At 42.0% G+C, this 21,609-nt stretch overlaps 1 protein-coding gene across 1 annotated transcript in view; it reads right to left on the bottom strand.

Annotated features, from left to right (window-relative positions):
- LOC124619922 (1-phosphatidylinositol 4,5-bisphosphate phosphodiesterase classes I and II) overlaps positions 1-21,609 on the bottom strand; it is a 403,835-nt gene that overhangs the window by 217,620 nt on the left and 164,606 nt on the right. Inside the window, exon 9 of the mRNA XM_047146565.1 lies at positions 9,179-9,330. Within this exon, the coding sequence (XP_047002521.1) occupies positions 9,179-9,330 (152 nt within the window). The remainder of the gene's footprint in view (positions 1-9,178; positions 9,331-21,609) is intronic.

Genomic DNA, 21,609 nt, shown 5'->3' on the forward strand with positions numbered 1-21,609 from the left:
TTGGCAGGCCTGGGTAACCAAGAAGGCTTCCTCTAAGTGACCCATAAATAGGTTGGCGTACGAGGGCCCCATCCTGGTACCCATGGCTGTTCCCTTTAATTGTTGGTATGTCTGGCCATCAAAAGTGAAGAAGTTGTGGGTCAGAATGAAGCTGGCTAAAGTAATGAGGAAAGAGGTTTTAGGTAGGGTGGCAGGTGATCGGCGTGAAAGGAAATGCTCCATCGCAGCGAGGCCCTGGACATGCGGAATATTTGTGTATAAGGAAGTGGCATCAATGGTTACAATGATGGTTTCCGGGGGTAACAGATTGGGTAAGGATTCCAGGCGTTCGAGGAAGTGGTTGGTGTCTTTGATGAAGGATCGGAGACTGCATGTAATGGGTTGAAGGTGTTGATCTACGTAGGAAGAGATACGTTCTGTGGGGGCTTGGTAACCAGCTACAATGGGGCGGCCGGGATGATTGGGTTTGTGGATTTTCGGAAGAAGGTAGAAGGTAGGAGTGCGGGGTGTCGGTGGGGTCAGGAGGTTGATGGAGTCAGGTGAAAGGTTTTGCAGGGGGCCTAAGGTTCTGAGGATTCCTTGAAGCTCCGCCTGGACATCGGGAATGGGGTACACCTTCCAGGTTACAGGACTGGGGTAGTTGGTGGTGGGAGGGTGCATGGGACAGGTTTTACACCGGGGGTGGTTACAAGGATAGGAGCCAGAGGGTAGGGAAGTTGGTTTGGGGATTTCATAGGGATGAACTAAGAGGTTACGAAGGTTAGATGGATGGCGGAAAGATACTCTTGGTAGAGTGGGGAGGATTTCATGAAGGATGGATCTCATTTCAGGTCAGGATTTGAGGAAGTCATATCCCTGCTGAAGAGCCACATTCAGAGTCTGATCCAGTCCCGGAAAGTATCCTGTCACAAGTGGGGCACTTTTGTGGTTCTTCTGTGGGAGGTTCTGGGTTTGAGGGGATGAGGAAGTGGCTCTGGTTATTTGCTTCTGTACCAGGTCGGGAGGGTAGTTGCAGGATGCAAAAGCTGTTTTCAGGTTGATGGTGTAATGGTTTAGGGATTCTGGACTGGAGCAGATTCGTTTGCCACGAAGACCTAGGCTGTAGGGAAGGGGCCGTTTGATGTGGAATGGGTGGCAGCTGTCATAATGGAGGTACTGTTGCTTGTTGGTGGGTTTGATGTGGACGGACATGTGAAGTTGGCCATTGGACAGGTGGAGGTCAACATCAAGGAAAGTGGCGTGGGATTTGGAGTAGGACCAGGTGAATCTGATGGAACCAAAGGAGTTGAGGCTGGAGAGGAAATTCTGGAGTTCTTCTTCACTGTGAGTCCAGATCATGAAGATGTCATCAATAAATCTGTACCAAACTTTGGGTTGGCAGGCCTGGGTAACCAAGAAGGCTTCCTCTAAGTGACCCATAAATAGGTTGGCGTACGAGGGCCCCATCCTGGTACCCATGGCTGTTCCCTTTAATTGTTGGTATGTCTAGCCATCAAAAGTGAAGAAGTTGTGGGTCAGAATGAAGCTGGCTAAAGTAATGAGGAAAGAGGTTTTAGGTAGGGTGGCAGGTGATCGGCGTGAAAGGAAATGCTCCATCGCAGCGAGGCCCTGGACATGCGGAATATTTGTGTATAAGGAAGTGGCATCAATGGTTACAATGATGGTTTCCGGGGGTAACAGATTGGGTAAGGATTCCAGGCGTTCGAGGAAGTGGTTGGTGTCTTTGATGAAGGATCGGAGACTGCATGTAATGGGTTGAAGGTGTTGATCTACGTAGGAAGAGATACGTTCTGTGGGGGCTTGGTAACCAGCTACAATGGGGCGGCCGGGATGATTGGGTTTGTGGATTTTCAGAAGAAGGTAGAAGGTAGGAGTGCGGGGTGTCGGTGGGGTCAGGAGGTTGATGGAGTCAGGTGAAAGGTTTTGCAGGGGGCCTAAGGTTCTGAGGATTCCTTGAAGCTCCGCCTGGACATCGGGAATGGGGTACACCTTCCAGGTTACAGGACTGGGGTAGTTGGTGGTGGGAGGGTGCATGGGACAGGTTTTACACCGGGGGTGGTTACAAGGATAGGAGCCAGAGGGTAGGGAAGTTGGTTTGGGGATTTCATAGGGATGAACTAAGAGGTTACGAAGGTTAGATGGATGGCGGAAAGATACTCTTGGTGGAGTGGGGAGGATTTCATGAAGGATGGATCTCATTTCAGGTCAGGATTTGAGGAAGTCATATCCCTGCTGAAGAGCCACATTCAGAGTCTGATCCAGTCCCGGAAAGTATCCTGTCACAAGTGGGGCACTTTTGTGGTTCTTCTGTGGGAGGTTCTGGGTTTGAGGGGATGAGGAAGTGGCTCTGGTTATTTGCTTCTGTACCAGGTCGGGAGGGTAGTTGCAGGATGCAAAAGCTGTTTTCAGGTTGATGGTGTAATGGTTTAGGGATTCTGGACTGGAGCAGATTCGTTTGCCACGAAGACCTAGGCTGTAGGGAAGGGGCCGTTTGATGTGGAATGGGTGGCAGCTGTCATAATGGAGGTACTGTTGCTTGTTGGTGGGTTTGATGTGGACGGACATGTGAAGTTGGCCATTGGACAGGTGGAGGTCAACATCAAGGAAAGTGGCGTGGGATTTGGAGTAGGACCAGGTGAATCTGATGGAACCAAAGGAGTTGAGGCTGGAGAGGAAATTCTGGAGTTCTTCTTCACTGTGAGTCCAGATCATGAAGATGTCATCAATAAATCTGTACCAAACTTTGGGTTGGCAGGCCTGGGTAACCAAGTAGGCTTCCTCTAAGTGACCCATAAATAGGTTGGCGTACGAGGGCCCCATCCTGGTACCCATGGCTGTTCCCTTTAATTGTTGGTATGTCTGGCCTTCAAAAGTGAAGAAGTTGTGGGTCAGGATGAAGCTGGCTAAGGTAATGAGGAAAGAGGTTTTAGGTAGGGTGGCAGGTGATCGGCGTGAAAGGAAGTGCTCCATCGCAGTGAGGCCCTGGACGTGCGGAATATTTGTGTATAAGGAAGTGGCATCAATGGTTACAATGATGGTTTCCGGGGGTAACAGATTGGGTAAGGATTCCAGGCGTTCGAGAAAGTGGTTGGTGTCTTTGATGAAGGATGGGAGACTGCATGTAATGGGTTGAAGGTGTTGATCTATGTAGGCAGAGATACGTTCTGTGGGGGCTTGGTAACCAGCTACAATGGGGCGGCTGGGATGATTGGGTTTGTGAATTTTAGGAAGAAGGTAGAAGGTAGGGGTGCAGTATGTCGGTGGGGTCAGGAGGTTGATGGAGTCAGGTGAAAGGTTCTGTAGGGAGCCTAAGGTTCTGAGGATTCCTTGAAGCTCCGCCTGGACATCAGGAATGGGATTACCTTGGCAAACTTTGTATGTGGTGTTGTCTGAAAGCTGACACAGTGCCTCAGCCACATACTCCCGACGATCAAGTACCACGGTCGTGGAACCCTTGTCCACCGGAAGAATGACGATGGATCAGTCAGCCTTCAGATCACGGATAGCCTGGGCTTCAGCAGTGGTGATGTTGGGAGTAGGATTAAGGTTTTTTAAGAAGGATTGAGAGGCAAGGCTTGAAGTCAGAAATTCCTGGAAGGTTTGGAGAGGGTGATTTTGAGGAAGAGGAGGTGGGTCCCGCTGTGATGGAGGATGGAACTGTTCCAGGCAGGGTTCAATTTGGATAGTGTCTTGGGGAGTTGGATCATTAGGAGTAGGATTAGGATCATTTTTCTTCGTGGCAAAGTGATATTTCCAGCAGAGAGTACGAGTGTAGGACAGTAAATCTTTAACAAGGGCTGTTTGGTTGAATCTGGGAGTGGGGCTGAAGGTGAGGCCTTTGGATAGGACAGAGGTTTCGGATTGGGAGAGAGGTTTGGAGGAAAGGTTAACTACTGAATTAGGGTGTTGTGGTTCCAGATTGTGTTGATTAGAATTTTGAGGTTTTGGGGGGAGTGGAGCTGGAAGTGGGAGATTGAGTAGATGGGAGAGGTTGGGTCTGTGTGCAATGAGAGGAGATTGAGGTTTGCTGGAAAGGTTGTGAAGGGTGAGTGAGTTGCCTTTCCGGAGGTGGGAAACCAGGAGATTGGATAGTTTTTTGAGGTGGAGGGTGGCATGCTGTTCTAATTTGCGGTTGGTCTGTAGGAGGATGCTGTGAACAGCCAGTGTGGATGTGGGAGAGGAAAGATTGAGGACTTTTATTAAGGATAGGAGTTGACGGGTGTGTTCATTGGCTGAGTTGATGTGTAGGTGAAGGATTAGGTGGGTAAGGGCAATGGATTGCTCAGTTTGGAACTGGTATAGGGACTGATGGAAAGAAGGATTACACCCAGAGATGGGAACTTTAAGTATGAGGCCCTTGGGGGTAATGCCAAATGTCAGACATGCCTGGGAAAATAAAATATGGGAGCGTAATCTGGCTAGGGCGAAGGCATGTTTGCGGAGGGAATGTAAATAAAACTTAATGGGGTCATTGTTGGGATGTTGTGAGGGTGACATGGTATTAAAAGGTGGAAATGAAAATAAAAATATATGGGGAGGGAAAAAGGTGAACTAGAAAGCAACTGGACATCTGGTGTGAAAAAAGGCGAAAAAGTGTTGGTAAAAGCTGAGCTATGTTGATCTTGTGGTGAACTTGGGTTGGTAAACAACGATGTGCACAAAGGTTAGGTGGTTGTGTTGCCACCAAAACACGTTAAAGGGTGGAGAAATTCGGGAAAATTTTGAAGAAACTGCGTGTTAATGTATTAAAAGGAGTGGTTTTGTGGTGGCAGATTATGAAAATGAGGCTAACAATTGTCTGACAAAGAAATAATTACGTTAAAACCTGTGGGAAGCGGCTAAAAATGATCAGTAACAAGGAGAGATAGAGTGAGGAACAGAAATGGAAATAAAGCGAAAGTTATTAGAACTAGCCGAAATGGTTGTTTAATAGGTGAAAGGAACTGTTTGTGAACTGGAAACAGTGGATTTTATAGCAGCAGTAGTGTTGAAGGCGGAAAAAAATTTTTTTTTTTGGTTCTGGTTTGGAAGTGGGTTACGTATTATTGAGTATATATAGGCGGGATAAATTGTTGTTGTTGTGGTCTTCAGTCCTGAGACTGGTTTGATGCAGCTCTCCATGCTGCTCTATCCTGTGCAAGCCTCTTCATCTCCCAGTACCTACTGCAACCTACATCCTTCTGAATCTGCTTAGTGTATTCATCTCTTGGTCTCCATCTACGATTTTTACCCTCCACGCTGCCCTCCAATACTAAATTGGTGATCCCTTGATGCCTCAGAACATGTCCTACCAACCGATCGCTTCTTCTGGTCAAGTTGTGCCAGAAACTTCTCTTCTCCCCAATCCTATTCAATACTTCCTCATTAGTTATGTGGTCTACCCATCTAATCTTCAGCATTCTTCTGTAGCACCACATTTCGAAAGCTTCTATTCTCTTCTTGTCCAAACTATTTATCGTCCATGTTTCACTTCCATACATGGCTACACTCCACACAAATACTTTCAGAAATTGTATGGTAGATTAAAACATTCCACGTGGGAAAAATATATCTAAAAACAAAGATGATGTAACTTACCAAACGAAAGTGTTGGTATGTTGATAGACACACAAATAAACACAAACACACACACACACACACACAAAATTCAAGCTTTTGCAACCCACGGTTGCTTCATCAGGAAAGAGGGAAGGAGAGGGAAAGACGAAAGGATGTGGGTTTTAAGGGAGAGGGTAAGGAGAGGGTAAGGAGTCATTCCAATCCTCCCGGGAGAAGAAAGACTTACCTTAGGGGGAAAAAAGGACAGGTATACACTTGCACAAACACACATATCCATCCGCACATATACAGACACAAGCAGACATTTGTAAAGGCAAAGAGTTTTCAGTTTCCCCTCTTTGCCTTTACAAATATCCGCTTGTGTCTGTATATGTGCGGATGGATATGTGTGTGTGTGCGAGTGTATACCTGTCCTTTTTTCCCCTTAAGGTAAGTCTTTACACTCCCGGGATTGGAATGACTCCTTACCCTCTCCCTTAAAACCCACATCCTTTCGTCTTTCCCTCTCCTTCCCTCTTACCTGATGAATATATATATATATATATATATATATATATATATAAGTTACTACACCTAAACTTTGATCTATGCATCTGAAATGTGGGTGATGAAGAAATGAGATGTAAGCAAATTCAAGGCATGTGAAGTGAAGTTCCTCAGAAGTAGGTTAGGAGTAACAAGGAGAGATAGAGTGAGGAACGAATGGGTGAGGGAAATAGTGAAAGAGGAACTCTTCAGACTAGAACATCAAGGTTAAGATGGCATGGGCACTTAAAGAGAAAAGAAAACAAGATGATTCCCAAGAAGGTACATCAAATGGAGATGCAAAGGAAAGAACCAAGAGGAAGACCAAGGGATAGATCGCTGAGAGGTGTGCAGGTAAGTAGAAAAAAGAGGTGAGGACAGGACCCAACTAAACACAGAAAGATGGTGAGGCTTATGTTCCAAACAGACCAAGCAGGGGCTGGAAACTGTTCGAGATGATGATGCTGATCAGTTCCCTATAAAATTTCGAGCTTTTGAGAACTATCTAGTTTTTGAGAACTATCATTGTCAGCATTAATAAGAATGAAAATTTTCAACTGTTGTGGAAAATTCGGACAATTTTGTAAGGTCCAGAAGCAAATATAAGGGCCAGTCAAATGAAAACGAGGTATGTGTGTGTGTTGGGGGGGGGGGGGGGGGGGGGGCGAGGTAAGTACACTGCTTGTTATTTCAAACATAATCATCATATCTGTTAATACCTTTATCCAACTGTGAGACAAGCTGGTCAGTGCCTTAATGAAAAAATATTTGTGGTTGCTGTGGAAATATGATTGTACTCAGGCATGTACTTTTTTATTCAAAGTACATCGATAGACACAAATGTCTTTTTACAGGGCTACAAAAATATGGAAATCACGTGGGGAGAGTTTGAGACTTAATGGAGTATGCATAATGACTTCCCAGTGAAACTTTTGCAGCATAGCTGAAACAACCTTGGCTACATACAGATGGGCCAATGCAGCCTCCATAGAGTCCCAATCTCTCTCCACCCAATTTCCAAATTTTTGGAGCTCTGAAGTAAGACATCTCTGGTTTCATCTGCTTTTGATGAAGAGGTGCACACCTGGGTACAATCGTGGTTCTCCATGCAACTGCAAACATTTCTCCAATACAGCAATGACCACATTGTTCCACTCACTCCGTCTTCAGGCCACGAGTGGCCTACCGGGGCCATCCGACCGCCATGTCATCCTCAGTGGAGGATGGTATTCTTGACCGAAGCCGCTACTATTCAGTCGAGTAGCTCATCAATTGGAATCACGAGGCTGAGTGCGCCCCCAAAAATGGCAACAGTGCATGGCCGCCTGGATGGTTACCCATCCAAGTGCCAACCACGCCTGACAGCGCTTAACTTCAATGATCTCATGGGAACCGGTGTATTCACTGCGGCAAGGCCGTTGACACATTGTTCCACAGAGGTATAAATTACTTTTGAATTAATTGGCAATTACTTCTGAAACAATAAACAGTTTACCCACTTTTTTCTATCTGTGTCATTTTCATTTGACTATCCCCTATATGTTGAAGCTCTAATTAAGCATACTAGTATCACACTGACACTGACTCAGGTTTACACATAAAACACACATGACAAAGATACCTCCAACAAATTACATTAAGGGTTTTGTTAAAGAGAATACAAAGAATGTATATGATAAAACATGAAGTCCAAATACTTCTAATTTCTTCATAATGGCTGAGATAACTGGCTCACGCATGGAGGTACAAATGGTAATACTGAATAAACTACAGAAAGAATGGAAGTGTCTTGCACTGTCTTCATTCAAATTGTAAAGACAACTTTTCTTTCAGCAGACACATAATACTCCCAATAACTCAGATACATTTTATAATTTATCTACATTTCCGCATCTGTAATGTATCACTATACCTGCTAAAATTGATATGCCTTTGAAACCAAAGTACAGAAGAGCCAGCTTAACATATTATACCATTTAAAATTACCAAATTGTGAATATTCATAACATTCAGAATTTTTGACAGTGCTTTAATTCTCTTAAGCTATGCTCTAAAATATGGTTATCATATGGAAGATTCTTTTTCCAACTTGAGAAACTTTAACACCATTTTCTAAGCCTGGGCAAAGTGAAACTGTAATACAATTCTTTTCCATCAACTCTGTTGAACAGTGTTTCACATCTGGAACAGCAGCAACTACAAAACTCACCCTTAGTATTCTCATACTATTACCTACTCCATTTTGTGTAACTGCCATGATATACTTTACCAAAGTTATAGCCATCTGAGCAAACAGTCCTTTGTGCCCTACCCAGCCTTGTCTGTTATCATGATCATAAGAAAACTGTCAGAAAGCAAGAATTGACACTGGCATAAAAAAATACTTTTTTTTTAATACAAAAACCCTCCACCACCAGAATCATCAGATAAATGTATTACCTGTTAAATACCACCATAAGTGTGCACCCAATTTTACCCTATCCATTGGATTTCTGTTCATCCCAGATCCTGAGTGACTATTTTAACTAAATCCTTCATTACACAGACTGAGCATACTGCCTTGGGAAAGCACAATGATTATTTTGTAATTTTTTTATTGTGTGTTCCAGCTTCAATTCATGCAAATGGTATCATTACAGGTTTTGACTCATTCCAAGCCATCAACAGATGATATGAATATATTACATAACAACAGCTCATAAGCGCTCACAATATACCAGTCCCAACAAATACAGCACAGATATGTTTACACTGTGAGCACCTCACCACACCTCTTCAGGTGGCTTGTTACTGAGTAATATACTCATAACATCTGAAGATGACTTGGTGGTAAGTTGAAAGCAGCGACGACACCATTTGTGTGATTTGAGTTTGAAATGTATAACTGAAAAATATAAATGTAATGTAACATTTTCTATGTATGATTTGCTTATTCTTCAGTGGGATTCAGAAAGCTTTTCATTTTTCTGTGTAAGTTTGTTGCTACTTTTCTAATTGATATGTAAGACATATTTTTTGTTTAACATTATTTACACTCACTATTGGAAAACACGCACACTCACTTTATAGCAATATAATAGTATAATTAGAGTACCTTTGCAGGAATCTCAGGTACAAAAGTGTAGCCATGAACAATGACAGGTTCCTCTGTTCGTCCATTCCAGAAATCAAGCTCAACACATCGACATCCAGCCAGTAAGCACTGTCTGTACATTTCCACAGCTGATTTCCCAGTCAACTGATGACCTAAAACACAAGATAACTGGAAAAAATGTAATTTTAACATGACAAAATACCTAATTTTTCTAAAGTTAGATGTTAGGAAAAGGACACAGCCAGCCTGGGCAATGTATGCGATGGGGAAGCGGAAGGTAAGGGGGAAAGTGTGGGAGACGGTAGAGAGGAAAGGCTATTTAAGAGCCCCCCCCCACACACACACACGAGAATCTTGATGTGATCAAGTCTTCATATCAGATTTGTATATTTACAGTTGAGTCTTTCCTTCTCAAAAACTTATTTCATCTACACTAATTTTCTGGCAATTTTCTCATTTTCTCTGGAGGAGAGCTACTGCCTCTTGAAAAAGTGGTTGTGGCATCTCATGTGTGTCTACATGATGTGTGTTCAAAAGATAATGGGAATTTTGTAATTTCACATGTTGTATTAATATGATATGTGCTATTTTTTATTTGTTGTGATGGCTAACATGCCTGAAAAAAAATACCTGTATAGTATTAGCCACATCATGTCTGTCAAAAATGTTAGATGTGTTTTGGTCAGAATCAGAGAATATTTATTTTGCATAAATGTGGATTGGAGAATTAGTAGTAAATTTTGCTATAAGAACAGAATAAAATGCAGCAAAGTTTTGGAAATGTCAAATATTAATTTCAGTGAGGTTACAAGTGGTGTAACAAATTTGAAAAAGGCCATAAAGTTATTGAACATGACGAGCACCCTGTACATCTCAGAACATCATCAACCAATGAAACCATGGGAAAAATGAAGGAAATGTTTATGAATGATTCTGCTTCTTGAATAAAAAATGCCCAATCTTTTATGTATAATAAGAAAAGAGTGGAAACAGTATTGGTTCATGTAGTAGACTCATACTGACTCTTCAGCACTCTGAAGATCTGTTTTTGTTCTGTATACTCTTAATGTCACACACTGTATTCTTTTAATTACATAGGATGAAAACCAATTACCAGTGAGAACTCTGATACCATATTATTTAAGTTTCTCTGTGAGAATACTTTTTACTTCACAATCATATGCTTTTCACAAGCAACAGAAAATAAAAGTTGGCAATATTTTGTCATTTAAATTTTGTATAATCTGATCAGTCAATTTAAAAGTGACTTACTCTGTAGAGTGTAGAGAGACCCTTTTGAAAACTAAACTGAGGCTGACTAAGAATTTTATTTTGGAATAGGCATGTTATTGTTCTTGCACACATAATATTTACCTGAACCTCTGACAAGAAGAGAAGCAATGAGACATCCATCAAAGCACCAAGAAGATGTGGTTGGAGACTTGCCATATGGTAAGCCTACCCTCACCCATGGTTTTGGGTGACTTTCCCAAAAGCTACCCCTTTTCCTATACCTCTCCAGACCTTTCCCTTCACCCTTCTTCCTTCCTCTTCAGTCCTTTTGCCTGAAGAAGGGGCCACTGGCTCTGAAAGCTTGCCAATTAAACCATCTTTTATGTGTGTGTTCTGCCACCACTTGGTGAGTAGATTTTTTTATCTGTCCAATTAAATAATATCCAAAATTGTGGAGCATTCAGAGATAACACTTGCCCAATGTTCGACTCCAAGGGAAGGGGTTTGCAGGCATACTCATCATCGTATTTCAGATATCTATATCTGACCGCTGTAAGGGAGGATGGCCATATTGTGCACTAAGTGTGCCATAACCCTTTCATAACTGTGCCTAATCATCTGCAAACGACTATTGGAATCCCAGCAACACTGTATGTATCCCACACCAGTGTCAAGAGACAAGTAGCATCTAGACTAGGGAACTACTGTCCCATGTGTAGGCTGCTGTTAACACAACACAAATGGCTGTGTCTAGAGTGGTGCTGTGACCCAGACGCATGGACTGCCAATGAATGGTGTCACATTGTGTTCAGCGCTAAATCACAGTTCTGTACTACATTGGATGATCATTGTTGGTGACTATGGCACCAGACTGGGAAGAAGTCCCTTTTTTCCCATGTTCTGAAGAGGCACAGTAGTGTTACTCCTGGCGTACGGTGTTGGGAGCCATCAAGTAACAGCAGGTAGTGATTGAAGTAACTTTGATGGCACAATGGTATATCATAGACATCCTTCCATTCTTCATCCACAAGAAAGAATAGGCAATCTTGGCTGCAAGTACAGTTATTGTGGGACATTCTGTACTCTTGCCAGTTGTCCTTGAGTGTTTTTACCCAGTGGATGTGTCCTGTAAACTTTATTGAATGGCGTGCCATGTTTGGTGATTACCGGGCTTTCTGTACACTTGCCAGTAGTCCTCAAGTGTTTTTATATGAAGTCTGATGATGCTCCTGTGACAACAGTGAAACGTATCACAAATTAAATAACCAAAAAACCATTTTGCAACCAAGACCATCTATCCTTTCTTGAACATCTCAAGAGGTTGCTGTACCATTAGCCAAAATATGGAGAGGTGTGATTTTCACCCTTCATCCCCATGTCTCAATTCTTGTGTGCCATTATTCAACATGACAATGATTGTCCATGAATGGTATGTCTCTACAAACTGTCTGCATGATGTTGAGGTATTATACTCTGGGGATATCAAGAAACTGACAAAAATGCACAAAAACATGTCGACTGGATGGAAACAGAAAATCTCATACCTATCAAAAAGACAAGGAAATATTTTTTTGTGGCCAATGAAACAAGGCTTATATATCTGACTTAAGCTTTATCACACAGTCTCCAAGCATGCCAATGAGGTGCACCACAGAATCCTAACCAGATTTCTCAATAGTCAGCATCATCCAATGATTCTCCATACAGCATTGTTCATACCCATCTTCCTCTCCTGTCCAAAACTAAGGTAGAATTTCAAAGAAGTCAAATCATCTGAATTTTGCAAACAAACAGATGCCAATAAAAATGGATAAAACTATTTTCCAATAACTACTACAGTTTCATTGGAATACTGATAAGTGCAGCAAAATGATGCGTACCAGGAGGTTGCTGCAAAGAATACATTCCTGGCTGGAATGAGGACAGTGGTGATCCTAATACTATCGCTCGACAAGAGATGAACTCTCAAAAGTAAAGAAACTGTCGGCTCCACAAACATCTGAGTTTTCGAACACATTTCAATTGAAAGAGACCACACAAGTTACAAAGAACATGAAATCTAGAAAGGCAGCAGGTGTTAATGGGATCTATCCTGAGTTTCTGTAGCACTGTGATACTGTTACTGCCAAATTGCTGAACACTTTCCTTTCATAGATCTTAAAGACAGGTCATCTGCCACCTCTCTTTAAGAAAATTAAGATAATTCTTATACTACAGCCAAAAAAAGGTTCCTCAAAAGCACCACCCCATTGTCCTTCATAGTGTCCCAGTCAAGCTCCTGGAGAAACTCGTTCATAACAGAATCTGCTCAGCTATCAGCAAACACATTTCTAAAGAGCAAGCTGATTTCAGTCCAGAAAGAGTATGTAAGGAAAAGGTGCTAACAATAGTAACTTATATCAAAAATTGCTTTCAGAAGCAGAAAATGATCATGGAGATCTTCTTAGAGCTAACTGCATCCCATGATACTGTCTAGCATGACAGACTTCTGCTCAAAGTCATCAGTATTATTCCATGTCAGAAACTAACCACTTTAATTGGCAACAGATACTGTCAGATGTTTATAGAGAACTCTAGAAGTAGAGTTCATAAAATAAAAGAGGGTATCCAACAAAATTCTGTTTTTATTTCACACCTTTTTAATTTGTAAACACAAGACCTTCAAAACAAAGTCTATCAAATTTATTTATGCTGATAATATTACTTTGATTGCTCATAATCAAAGCTTTAGGGAAGCGGAAGCAACACTAACATCAGATCTGAAGATGTTGGATGAATACTTCTGCACTAATAATAAAATTGTAAAACTGCCATGTTCTCTGTTTGTACATGCTAATTTCCAAAACTAAAAGATGAATTTTCATGGGGTTTGCACAGATAACTTGAGCATAGCTTGGGGAAACAAATACACTTTATTTCATCAAATTCGGATCATGAGAGAAAAGATATTGTGATCTAAAGTTTCATCCAAAACCATCATGTCTGTCTGTTCGAACATACTAATCTCCAAAAGTACCAGATGAATTTTCATGGAGTTATCACAGGTAACTTGACTGTATCTTGGGGCAACATATAGGCTTCATTTATTCAAAACTGAATCACAGGAAAAAAATCATGACTTAAATTTTCATCTAAAACATCATGTCTGTCTGTTTGAACACACTATTTTCCAAAACTACCACATGAATTTTCAGGGGGTTTTCACAGGTAACTTGAGTGTAGATTGGGCGAACATACAAGCTTTATTTAACAAAGATTGGATCACAGAAGACAATGATAATGTTATTTAACAGAATATGCACATCAAAACACCTGGATGCTGAAATAAAACATCTGAAGCAGGCTTTTGAGAAAAATGGCTACTCAGGGGAAAAGGTACAGAGGATTTTATGACCAAGGAACAGAAGACCAAAGGACAAGGATGAACCACAATGATGGAGAAATACAGTTTCCCTCCCTTTTATTAAAAAATTAACAGACCAAATCAGTAAGATTTTACAGAAAGATGACATCAGACTGGTATTTAGATCAACAAAGAAAATAAATCAAGCACTTCAATCTGTGAAGGATAAATGCCCTCCTCTGTTGACATGCGGTGTATACAAAATTCGTGTACATGTAGTAAAGTTTATATTGGCACTACTAAGAGGAGTGTAAATGCATGGCTAAAAGAACACAAAAGCCTTTGCCAACTAGAAAAATAAAGAAATCAGCTGTAGCAGAGCATGCTCTTCAGTCAGGAAACCACAAAGTGAAGTTTTCTGAAACAGAAATTTTATCTACAATGTCAAATTATTACCCATGACTATGTAGAGAAGCGATTGAAATTTATAAGCATCAGGATAGTTTAAATAGGAAAGAGGAGGCAATGAAACTTAGCAACATATGGACAGTAGCTCTGCAGAATCACTAGACAGTTTTATTCTTTGACAAGATGACAATCGATAGTTAAGTTTTATCTCTGACAAGAATTACCTCTGCTCATCATGTGTTAGTTTGACCACAGCCCCCTTTCCTACAGTATTTATGTCACTCTCAAGGCATCCGACCAGTCAGTTGGCAAGACTCAGTGGAGGAGCACCTCTGAGTATGTCCAGTGCAGACCTGGACAAAACATCAGGAACAGAAGAGTTTCTCAGACCACGACTTTACATCCCAAAAGGTTTACTAGCAGCTACATCATCTGGTTGTGAAAGCTTCATTCTCTGAATGTTATTTAAAGTTTTATCCAAAATCATATGCTTAGCCTGGTAGTTTGGATGTTTAATAATAACAGTATAGTACACCTAAGAATCAATAGATGGTGCTGTTAGTTTTTTTTTTTAAACTCAATGACAAATCTATTTTCAGAAGTTTATATCAGTGACAGAATTAACCACTGCATTCTTATCTTTACGGATATAAACCAATAGCAAATTTACTTGGCATGGATAAGCAGATTTACCAATTCCACATTGTGTATTTAAAACTTAATAACACTGCTTTGCCTCTTTCATGATGTTTTATTTATACTTGTTGCTAGCAAAAATATATTTATTAAGTTTGCCTTGTAATTTGGGTGTCTACACATTACATTTTGATTTAATTTTGTTTACAGACAAATACTAGAAAATAGTCAAGTCTTTCTGAACACAACAGAACGACTAAAAGACTGAGGACTATGTGGTCTCAGGAATCCAATAAAGATTGTGTGGCAAGATTTGCTGCATTAACTCGCTCTTTGGAAACTCTTCTTGAAAGCAAGCAGCGATGTAACTTTGAGGGCTATGTGGTCTCAGGAATCCAAGATTTGCTGCTTTAACTCGCTCTTTGGAAAATCTTGAAAGTGAGTAGCAATGTAACTTTGATCAAGAGTGTCAAGCATTATCTCGCTCATCAGAACCCTCCTCTCACAGAGATACATCTCTCCAAAGTAACATCACAGAAGCAGTAATTCTGACAGAAAGTTCTGCAGGAGAGCATATTTCACTTTAAATTAGTAGAATTCCTGGTGAGCTTATGTTAGGCCGTGACCTTAAACAAAGCACAAGGCCAGTTGTTGTGTGTTGTGTGTGTGGACGTTAGTGTCAGTTGCTATTTGCTTACTTAGCTCTACATGGCTCTCTCATGTTACTAACACAAACAAGTTCTTCGTTCATCTCCCAATCACACTACCTCAAACATTGTACACAAAGAAGCTTTACGTGTCAAAAATTAATTCCACACATACAAAATCTCAGGTACAGTTACAAATAAATACTGGGCAACACCGCGTTTCTCAACCAGTCAAAAACTATTCTCTTTGGCTGAATTACCAAAAGACTATTCCTACCAACTTCCCACATACGTAATAAACAAATAAACAAGAAACCTAACATGCCACTTAAAGATCAGACTCACCAATGCTGCAACACTCCAAAAAAACGTAGGTGTGACCCTAGACAGGTCACTAACATACAAAACCCATCTCCAGAAAGCGGCAACTAAAATCAAAGCTTGCAACAATATCCTCCACAAGTTAACAGGAGCTGCCTGGAATGTCATTGCAGTAGTCCTCAGACCATCAGCCTTAACTCTTTCACACTCAGATGTAGAGTGCTACTTTCCCACCATGCTAAACAGTGCTCACACAATAATAATTGACACACAGCTCAATCAATCAATGTACCTCATCTCATGGTGTATTCATCCCACAAACATGTACTGGCATTGGTTCCTACTAATATTTCACCATCATCCATAAGACGATTTCATTCTTTGGTGAGTGTACACACAAGAATAATAATAATTAAAAAAACAAAAAAATTATTACCAATTCATTCAGAAGTTTCATTATCAGAACCCTAGCAACTGAGATCCAGAAAACTATCTTAGCAAACAGCAATCAGTCTGCAAAACAGTCATTTCAACATGCAACAGGCATGAAATAGTCAACGCCAGGAGCATACTTCCTGTATGCAGCACCAGCTAATTAAAATTCCCTGAGTGCAACGAGCATGTTTTCATCTACCCCAATGAAATTGGATTTTAAACCTGGAGTTATATCTATGCACCCATTATGATCATGAGACTGTGTGCATCTGTGTATAATGTAAATAGTTGTCTAGTTTTTTCTCCTGTCCTCATATGATACATAAATAATATGCCCATAAGGTTTGTTGGAAATGAGAAAGGCTATATAACAGTATGGCACAGACATGGTTGTGTAGGTAGGTGTGTGCATAGAGGTGCTCTCTATGTCGTCGTAACTGCTGTCTGTGTCACGTCTGCTATGCAGCGAGCTACGTTAATTTAAGTGTTAACTGTATTTTTCTTACTTGTCACTTCTTCTTCCGTATGTTTTTGCTTTTAGGAGGCTTTAATTGTTGAGTGCTAGTAATAGTGTTCCACAGATTTTGTGTTTGTTTTGAATACAGTCAGAGAGAGTCCCTTTAGTCAGCCACAGTGCCAGTAGTGCTAGTGTTTGTTTTGAATACAATCCAGAGACAGGTAGTGTTATTTTTATTGTTTTCTACAAGAAGTGTCTAGTAATCACAGTTTAGTCAACTATCAGCCACCTTTAGTGAATTAGCAGTCTAGTTAAAAGTTGATTAACTCTCTACAGTAAATTGATTTCTTAGGATGGATAGGATGTGTGACTGCTGTGTACGGATGCAGGAGGAGCTGGCCACTGTTCGCGAACAGCTGAACATGTTGATGGCCGCGGTCAGCCGTCTACAGGCTGCTGCCTCGAAGTGTAGCGGCAGTGGGGAGTCTGGTGCGTCGCATGGTACACCCCAGGTGTTACATGCTTCACCCACTGTCCCTGCTGTCGAGACATCTTCACGGGTACCAGGCGCGGTTGGGCCACCCTCTCCCCAAGGGGAGAGGTGGGTACAGTGGCATTCGCGGCGCACGAGGCGGAGGGTCAATGTGGAGGCAGGCTGTGTGCCATTGCCTGCTCTGCCTGTGAGTGAACATGTGGCCGCTCCTTCAGCAAAGTCCGAGCAGGCACATGCGGGGAGGGGTTTATTAGTGATTGGGAGCTCCAACGTTAGGCGGGTGATGGAGCCCCTTAGGGAACTAGCAGAAAGGTCGGGGAAGAAGGCCAGTGTTCACTCTGTCTGCTTGCCGGGGGGTCTCATCCGAGATGTGGAGGAGGCCCTGCCGGCGGCGATAGAGAGCACTGGGTGCACCCGACTGCAAATTGTTGCTCATGTCAGCACCAATGACTCCTGCCGTCTGCGTTCAGAGGTCATCCTCAGTTCATACAGGCGGTTGGCGGAGTTGGTGAAGGTGTAAAGCCTTGCTCGCGGGGTGGAATCTGAGCTAACTATTTGTAATATCGTTCCCAGAACCGATTGCGCTCCTCTGGGTTGGAGCCGAGTGGAAGGCTTAAACCAGAGGCTCAGACGATTCTTTGGAGATCTGGGGTGCAAATTTCTCGACCTCCGCTATCGGGTGGAGAAATGTAGGGTCCCCCTGAATAGGTCAGGCGTGCACTACACGCAGGAAGTGGCTCCAAGGCTAGCGGAGTACGTGTGGAGTGCACATGTGGGTTTTTCAGGTTAAAGAAATCCCTCCCTAGGCCCGACAAGATGCCTCCTGAGACGCAGCAAGGTAGGAGTAGGCAAAATGCAACAGGGAATAACAATATTAATCTGCTAATAGTAAACTGCAGAAGCGTCTATAGAAAGGTCTCAGAACTGCTCTCATTAATAAACGGTCACAATGCCCACATAGTACTAGGGACAGAAAGTTGGCTGAAACCACACGTAAACAGTAATGAAATTCTAAACTCAGATTGAAATGTATACCGCAGAGACAGGCTGGGCAGTGAAGGGGGAGGCGTGTTTATAGCGATAAGAAGTGCAATAGTATCGAAGGAAATTGACGGAGATCCGAAATGTGAAATAATTTGGCTGAAGGTCGCGGTTAAAGCAGGCTCAGACATGATAATTGGATGTCTCTATAGGCCCCCTGGCTCAGCAGTTGTTGTGGCTGAGCACCTGAGGGATAATTTGGAAAAAAGCAGTGACATTTTTTTAAGTGCTTTATCTGAAAACTACCTTGAGCAGTTAAACAGAGAACCGACTTGTGGCGATAACATGTTAGACCTTCTGGTGACAAACAGACCCCAACTATTTGAAACAGTTAATGCAGAACAGGGAATCAGTGATCATAAAGCCATTACTGCATCGATGATTTCAGCCGTAAATAGAAATGTTTAGCAAAAGTGACAAGACGCAGATTTCAGAGTACCTGATGGCTCAACACAAAAGTTTTGTCTCAAGTACAGATAGTGTTGAGGATCAGTGGACAAAGTTCAAAACAATCGTACAATATGTGTTAGGTGAGTATGTGCCAAGCAAGATCATAAGAGATGAAAAAGAGCCACTGTGGTACAACAACCGAGTTAGAAAACTGCTGCAGAAGCAAAGGGAACTTCACAGCAAACATAAACATAGCCAAAGCCTTGCAGACAAACAAAAATTACGCGAAGCAAAATGTAGTGTGAGGAGGGCCATGCGAGAGGCATTCAATGAATTCTAAAGTAAAGTTCTATGTACTGACTTGGCAGAAAATCCTAAGAAATTTTCCTACAGAGTAGATTTCTAGTCTCCAGAAAAGTCATTATACTCGAACATAATACGTGTTCCAAAATTCTACAACTACGAATACGAAAAGACAGTCCTATGAAACCCAGCTCGCGCTATTCGTCCACGAGACTCAGAGGGCCATAGACACGGGTTCCCAGGTAGATGCCGTGTTCTTGATTTCCGCAAGGCGCTCGATACAGTTCCCCACAGTCATTTAATGAACAAAGTAAGAGCATATTGACTATCAGACCAATTGTGTGATTGGATTGAAGAGTTCCTAGATAACAGAACGCAGCATGTCATTCTCACTGGAGAGAAGTCTTCCGAAGTAAGAGTGATTTCAGATGTGCCGCAGGGGAGTGTCGTAGGACCGTTGCTATTCACAATATACATAAATGACCTTGTGGATGACATCGGAAGTTCACTGAGGCTTTTTGCGGATGATGCTGTGGTATATCGAGAGGTTGTAACAATGGAAAATTGTACTGAAATGCAGGAGGATCTGCAGCGAATTGCCGCATGGTGCAGGGAATGGCAATTGAATCTCAATGTAGACAAGTGTAATGTGCTGCGAATACATAGAAAGAAAGATCCCTAATCATTTAGCTACAATATAGCAGGTCAGCAACTGGAAGCAGTTAATTCCATAAATTATCTGGGAGTACGCATTAGGAGTGATTTAAAATAGAATGATCATATAAAGTTGATCGTCGGTAAAGCAGATAGTTCAAATGGCTCTGAGCACTATGGGACTCAACTGCTGAGGTCATTAGTCCCCTAAAACTTAGAACTAGTTAAACCTAACTAACCTAAGGACATCACAAACATCCATGCCAAAGGCAGGACTCGAACCTGCGACCGTAGCGGTCTTGCGGTTCCAGACTGCAGCGCCTTTAACCGCAAGGCCACTTCGGCCGGCGGTAAAGCAGATGCCAGACTGAGATTCATTGGAAGAATCCTAATGAAATGCAATCTGAAAACAAAGGAAGTAGGTTACAGTACGCTTGTTCACCCACTGCTTGAATACTGCTCAGCAGTGTGGGATCCATACCAGATAGGGTTGATAGAAGAGATAGAGAAGATCCAATGGAGAGCAGCACGCTTCGTTACAGGATCATTTAGTAATCCCGAGAGCATTACGGAGATGATAGATAAACTCCAGTGGAAGACTCTGCAGGAGAGACGCTCAGTAGCTCGATATGGGATTTTGTTGAAGTTTCGAGAACATACCTTCACCGAGGAGTCAAGCAGTATATTGCTCCCTCCTACGTATATCTCGTGAAGAGACCATGAGGATAAAATCAGATAGATTAGAGCCCACACAGAGGCATATCGACAATCCTTCTTTCCACGAACAATACGAGACTGGAATAGAAGGGAGAACCAATAGAGGTACTCAAGGTACCCTCCGCCACACACCGTCAGGTGGCTTGCGGAGTATGGATGTAGCTGTAGATGTAGATGTATCAGGAATGAACAACATGCACATTCACTGTACCATTTGTCTGTTACACATGCTTGACATGAGATCAGTGAGTTGTTTGTGCATCTGACCTCACTCTGGAGAGCGGGAAAGAGGTACAGAGACATGTAGTGTGGTTTCTGACAGTGCAAGGAGTGTCAGGAAGTGAAATTAATGCCCAAATATCTGTGTAGGCTGAAGACAGTATGTCATGTGCATGAGTGTTTGTGTGGAGTAAATGATTTTAAGAATGCAATATGTCACTGAAAGACAGCAGTCGGCCAGGACAAGCTCATTGTGTCAACAACTTTCTGGGGAGGGCAACCACAGCTTAGAGATGTGAATAACAACAAAAAACATTCAAACCTCAATAACCATTCAAATTATCATAAAAATTACAAGAATTAAAAAAGTCAAGAATGATAAGGTGTTTCCAAAATCCACATAGATGTAAGAAGGTGCTTTATTTGCAACTTCCAGTTTCACATCAGTATAGACACATATGTAGTTTTATAATGATTATATTTTTACAATGCATATGGACAATTACAGAATACCAACATTCAGGAAGTTGCTCATGTTAAGAATCAAACCACACTGGTGGCTTATCGTAATAAAACTGAGTGGTCTCAAAAGATGCTTGTTATAATTTTAAGATAATTTTAATGGGTATTGAATCTTGAGTGTTTTTATTGTTATTCACAGTTACTTCTTTTGCCATTGGTGCAGTGGATCCTGCTGTCAGAAATGGCCAATTGCAGACAGTGGAAGACATTCAGCTAATGTTGGGCATCAATGCGGTACTGCTCGTGCCATCAGAACAGAGCATCTGAAGTTCTGTAAAATCCATATGCAGAGGGTTCCCCATAGCCTGACAGAGGTGAATGTTGACATCACTGCAGCACCTAGAATGATATCACGATGAAGAATATCATTTCCTGACCCATATTGCCAGGAGATGAAAGATGGCAGAGAGAGTCAACAATGGATGCACGTGGATTTACTGTCACTGAGAAAACCCAAAGCCATGCATGCCAGCTCGAAGAAAGTCATGACAACTTCTTCCTATGACTACAAGAGCCCACTGCTCATTGACTTTCTAGAATACAGCATCACAATCAACACAGAGTGGTATGTGGGCACTTTGCAAAAACCGAAGTGTACCATGAAGTCCAAAT

This window comes from Schistocerca americana, chromosome 6 (genome assembly GCF_021461395.2).
Source record: "Schistocerca americana isolate TAMUIC-IGC-003095 chromosome 6, iqSchAmer2.1, whole genome shotgun sequence".
Taxonomy (NCBI): Eukaryota; Metazoa; Arthropoda; class Insecta; order Orthoptera; family Acrididae; genus Schistocerca; species Schistocerca americana.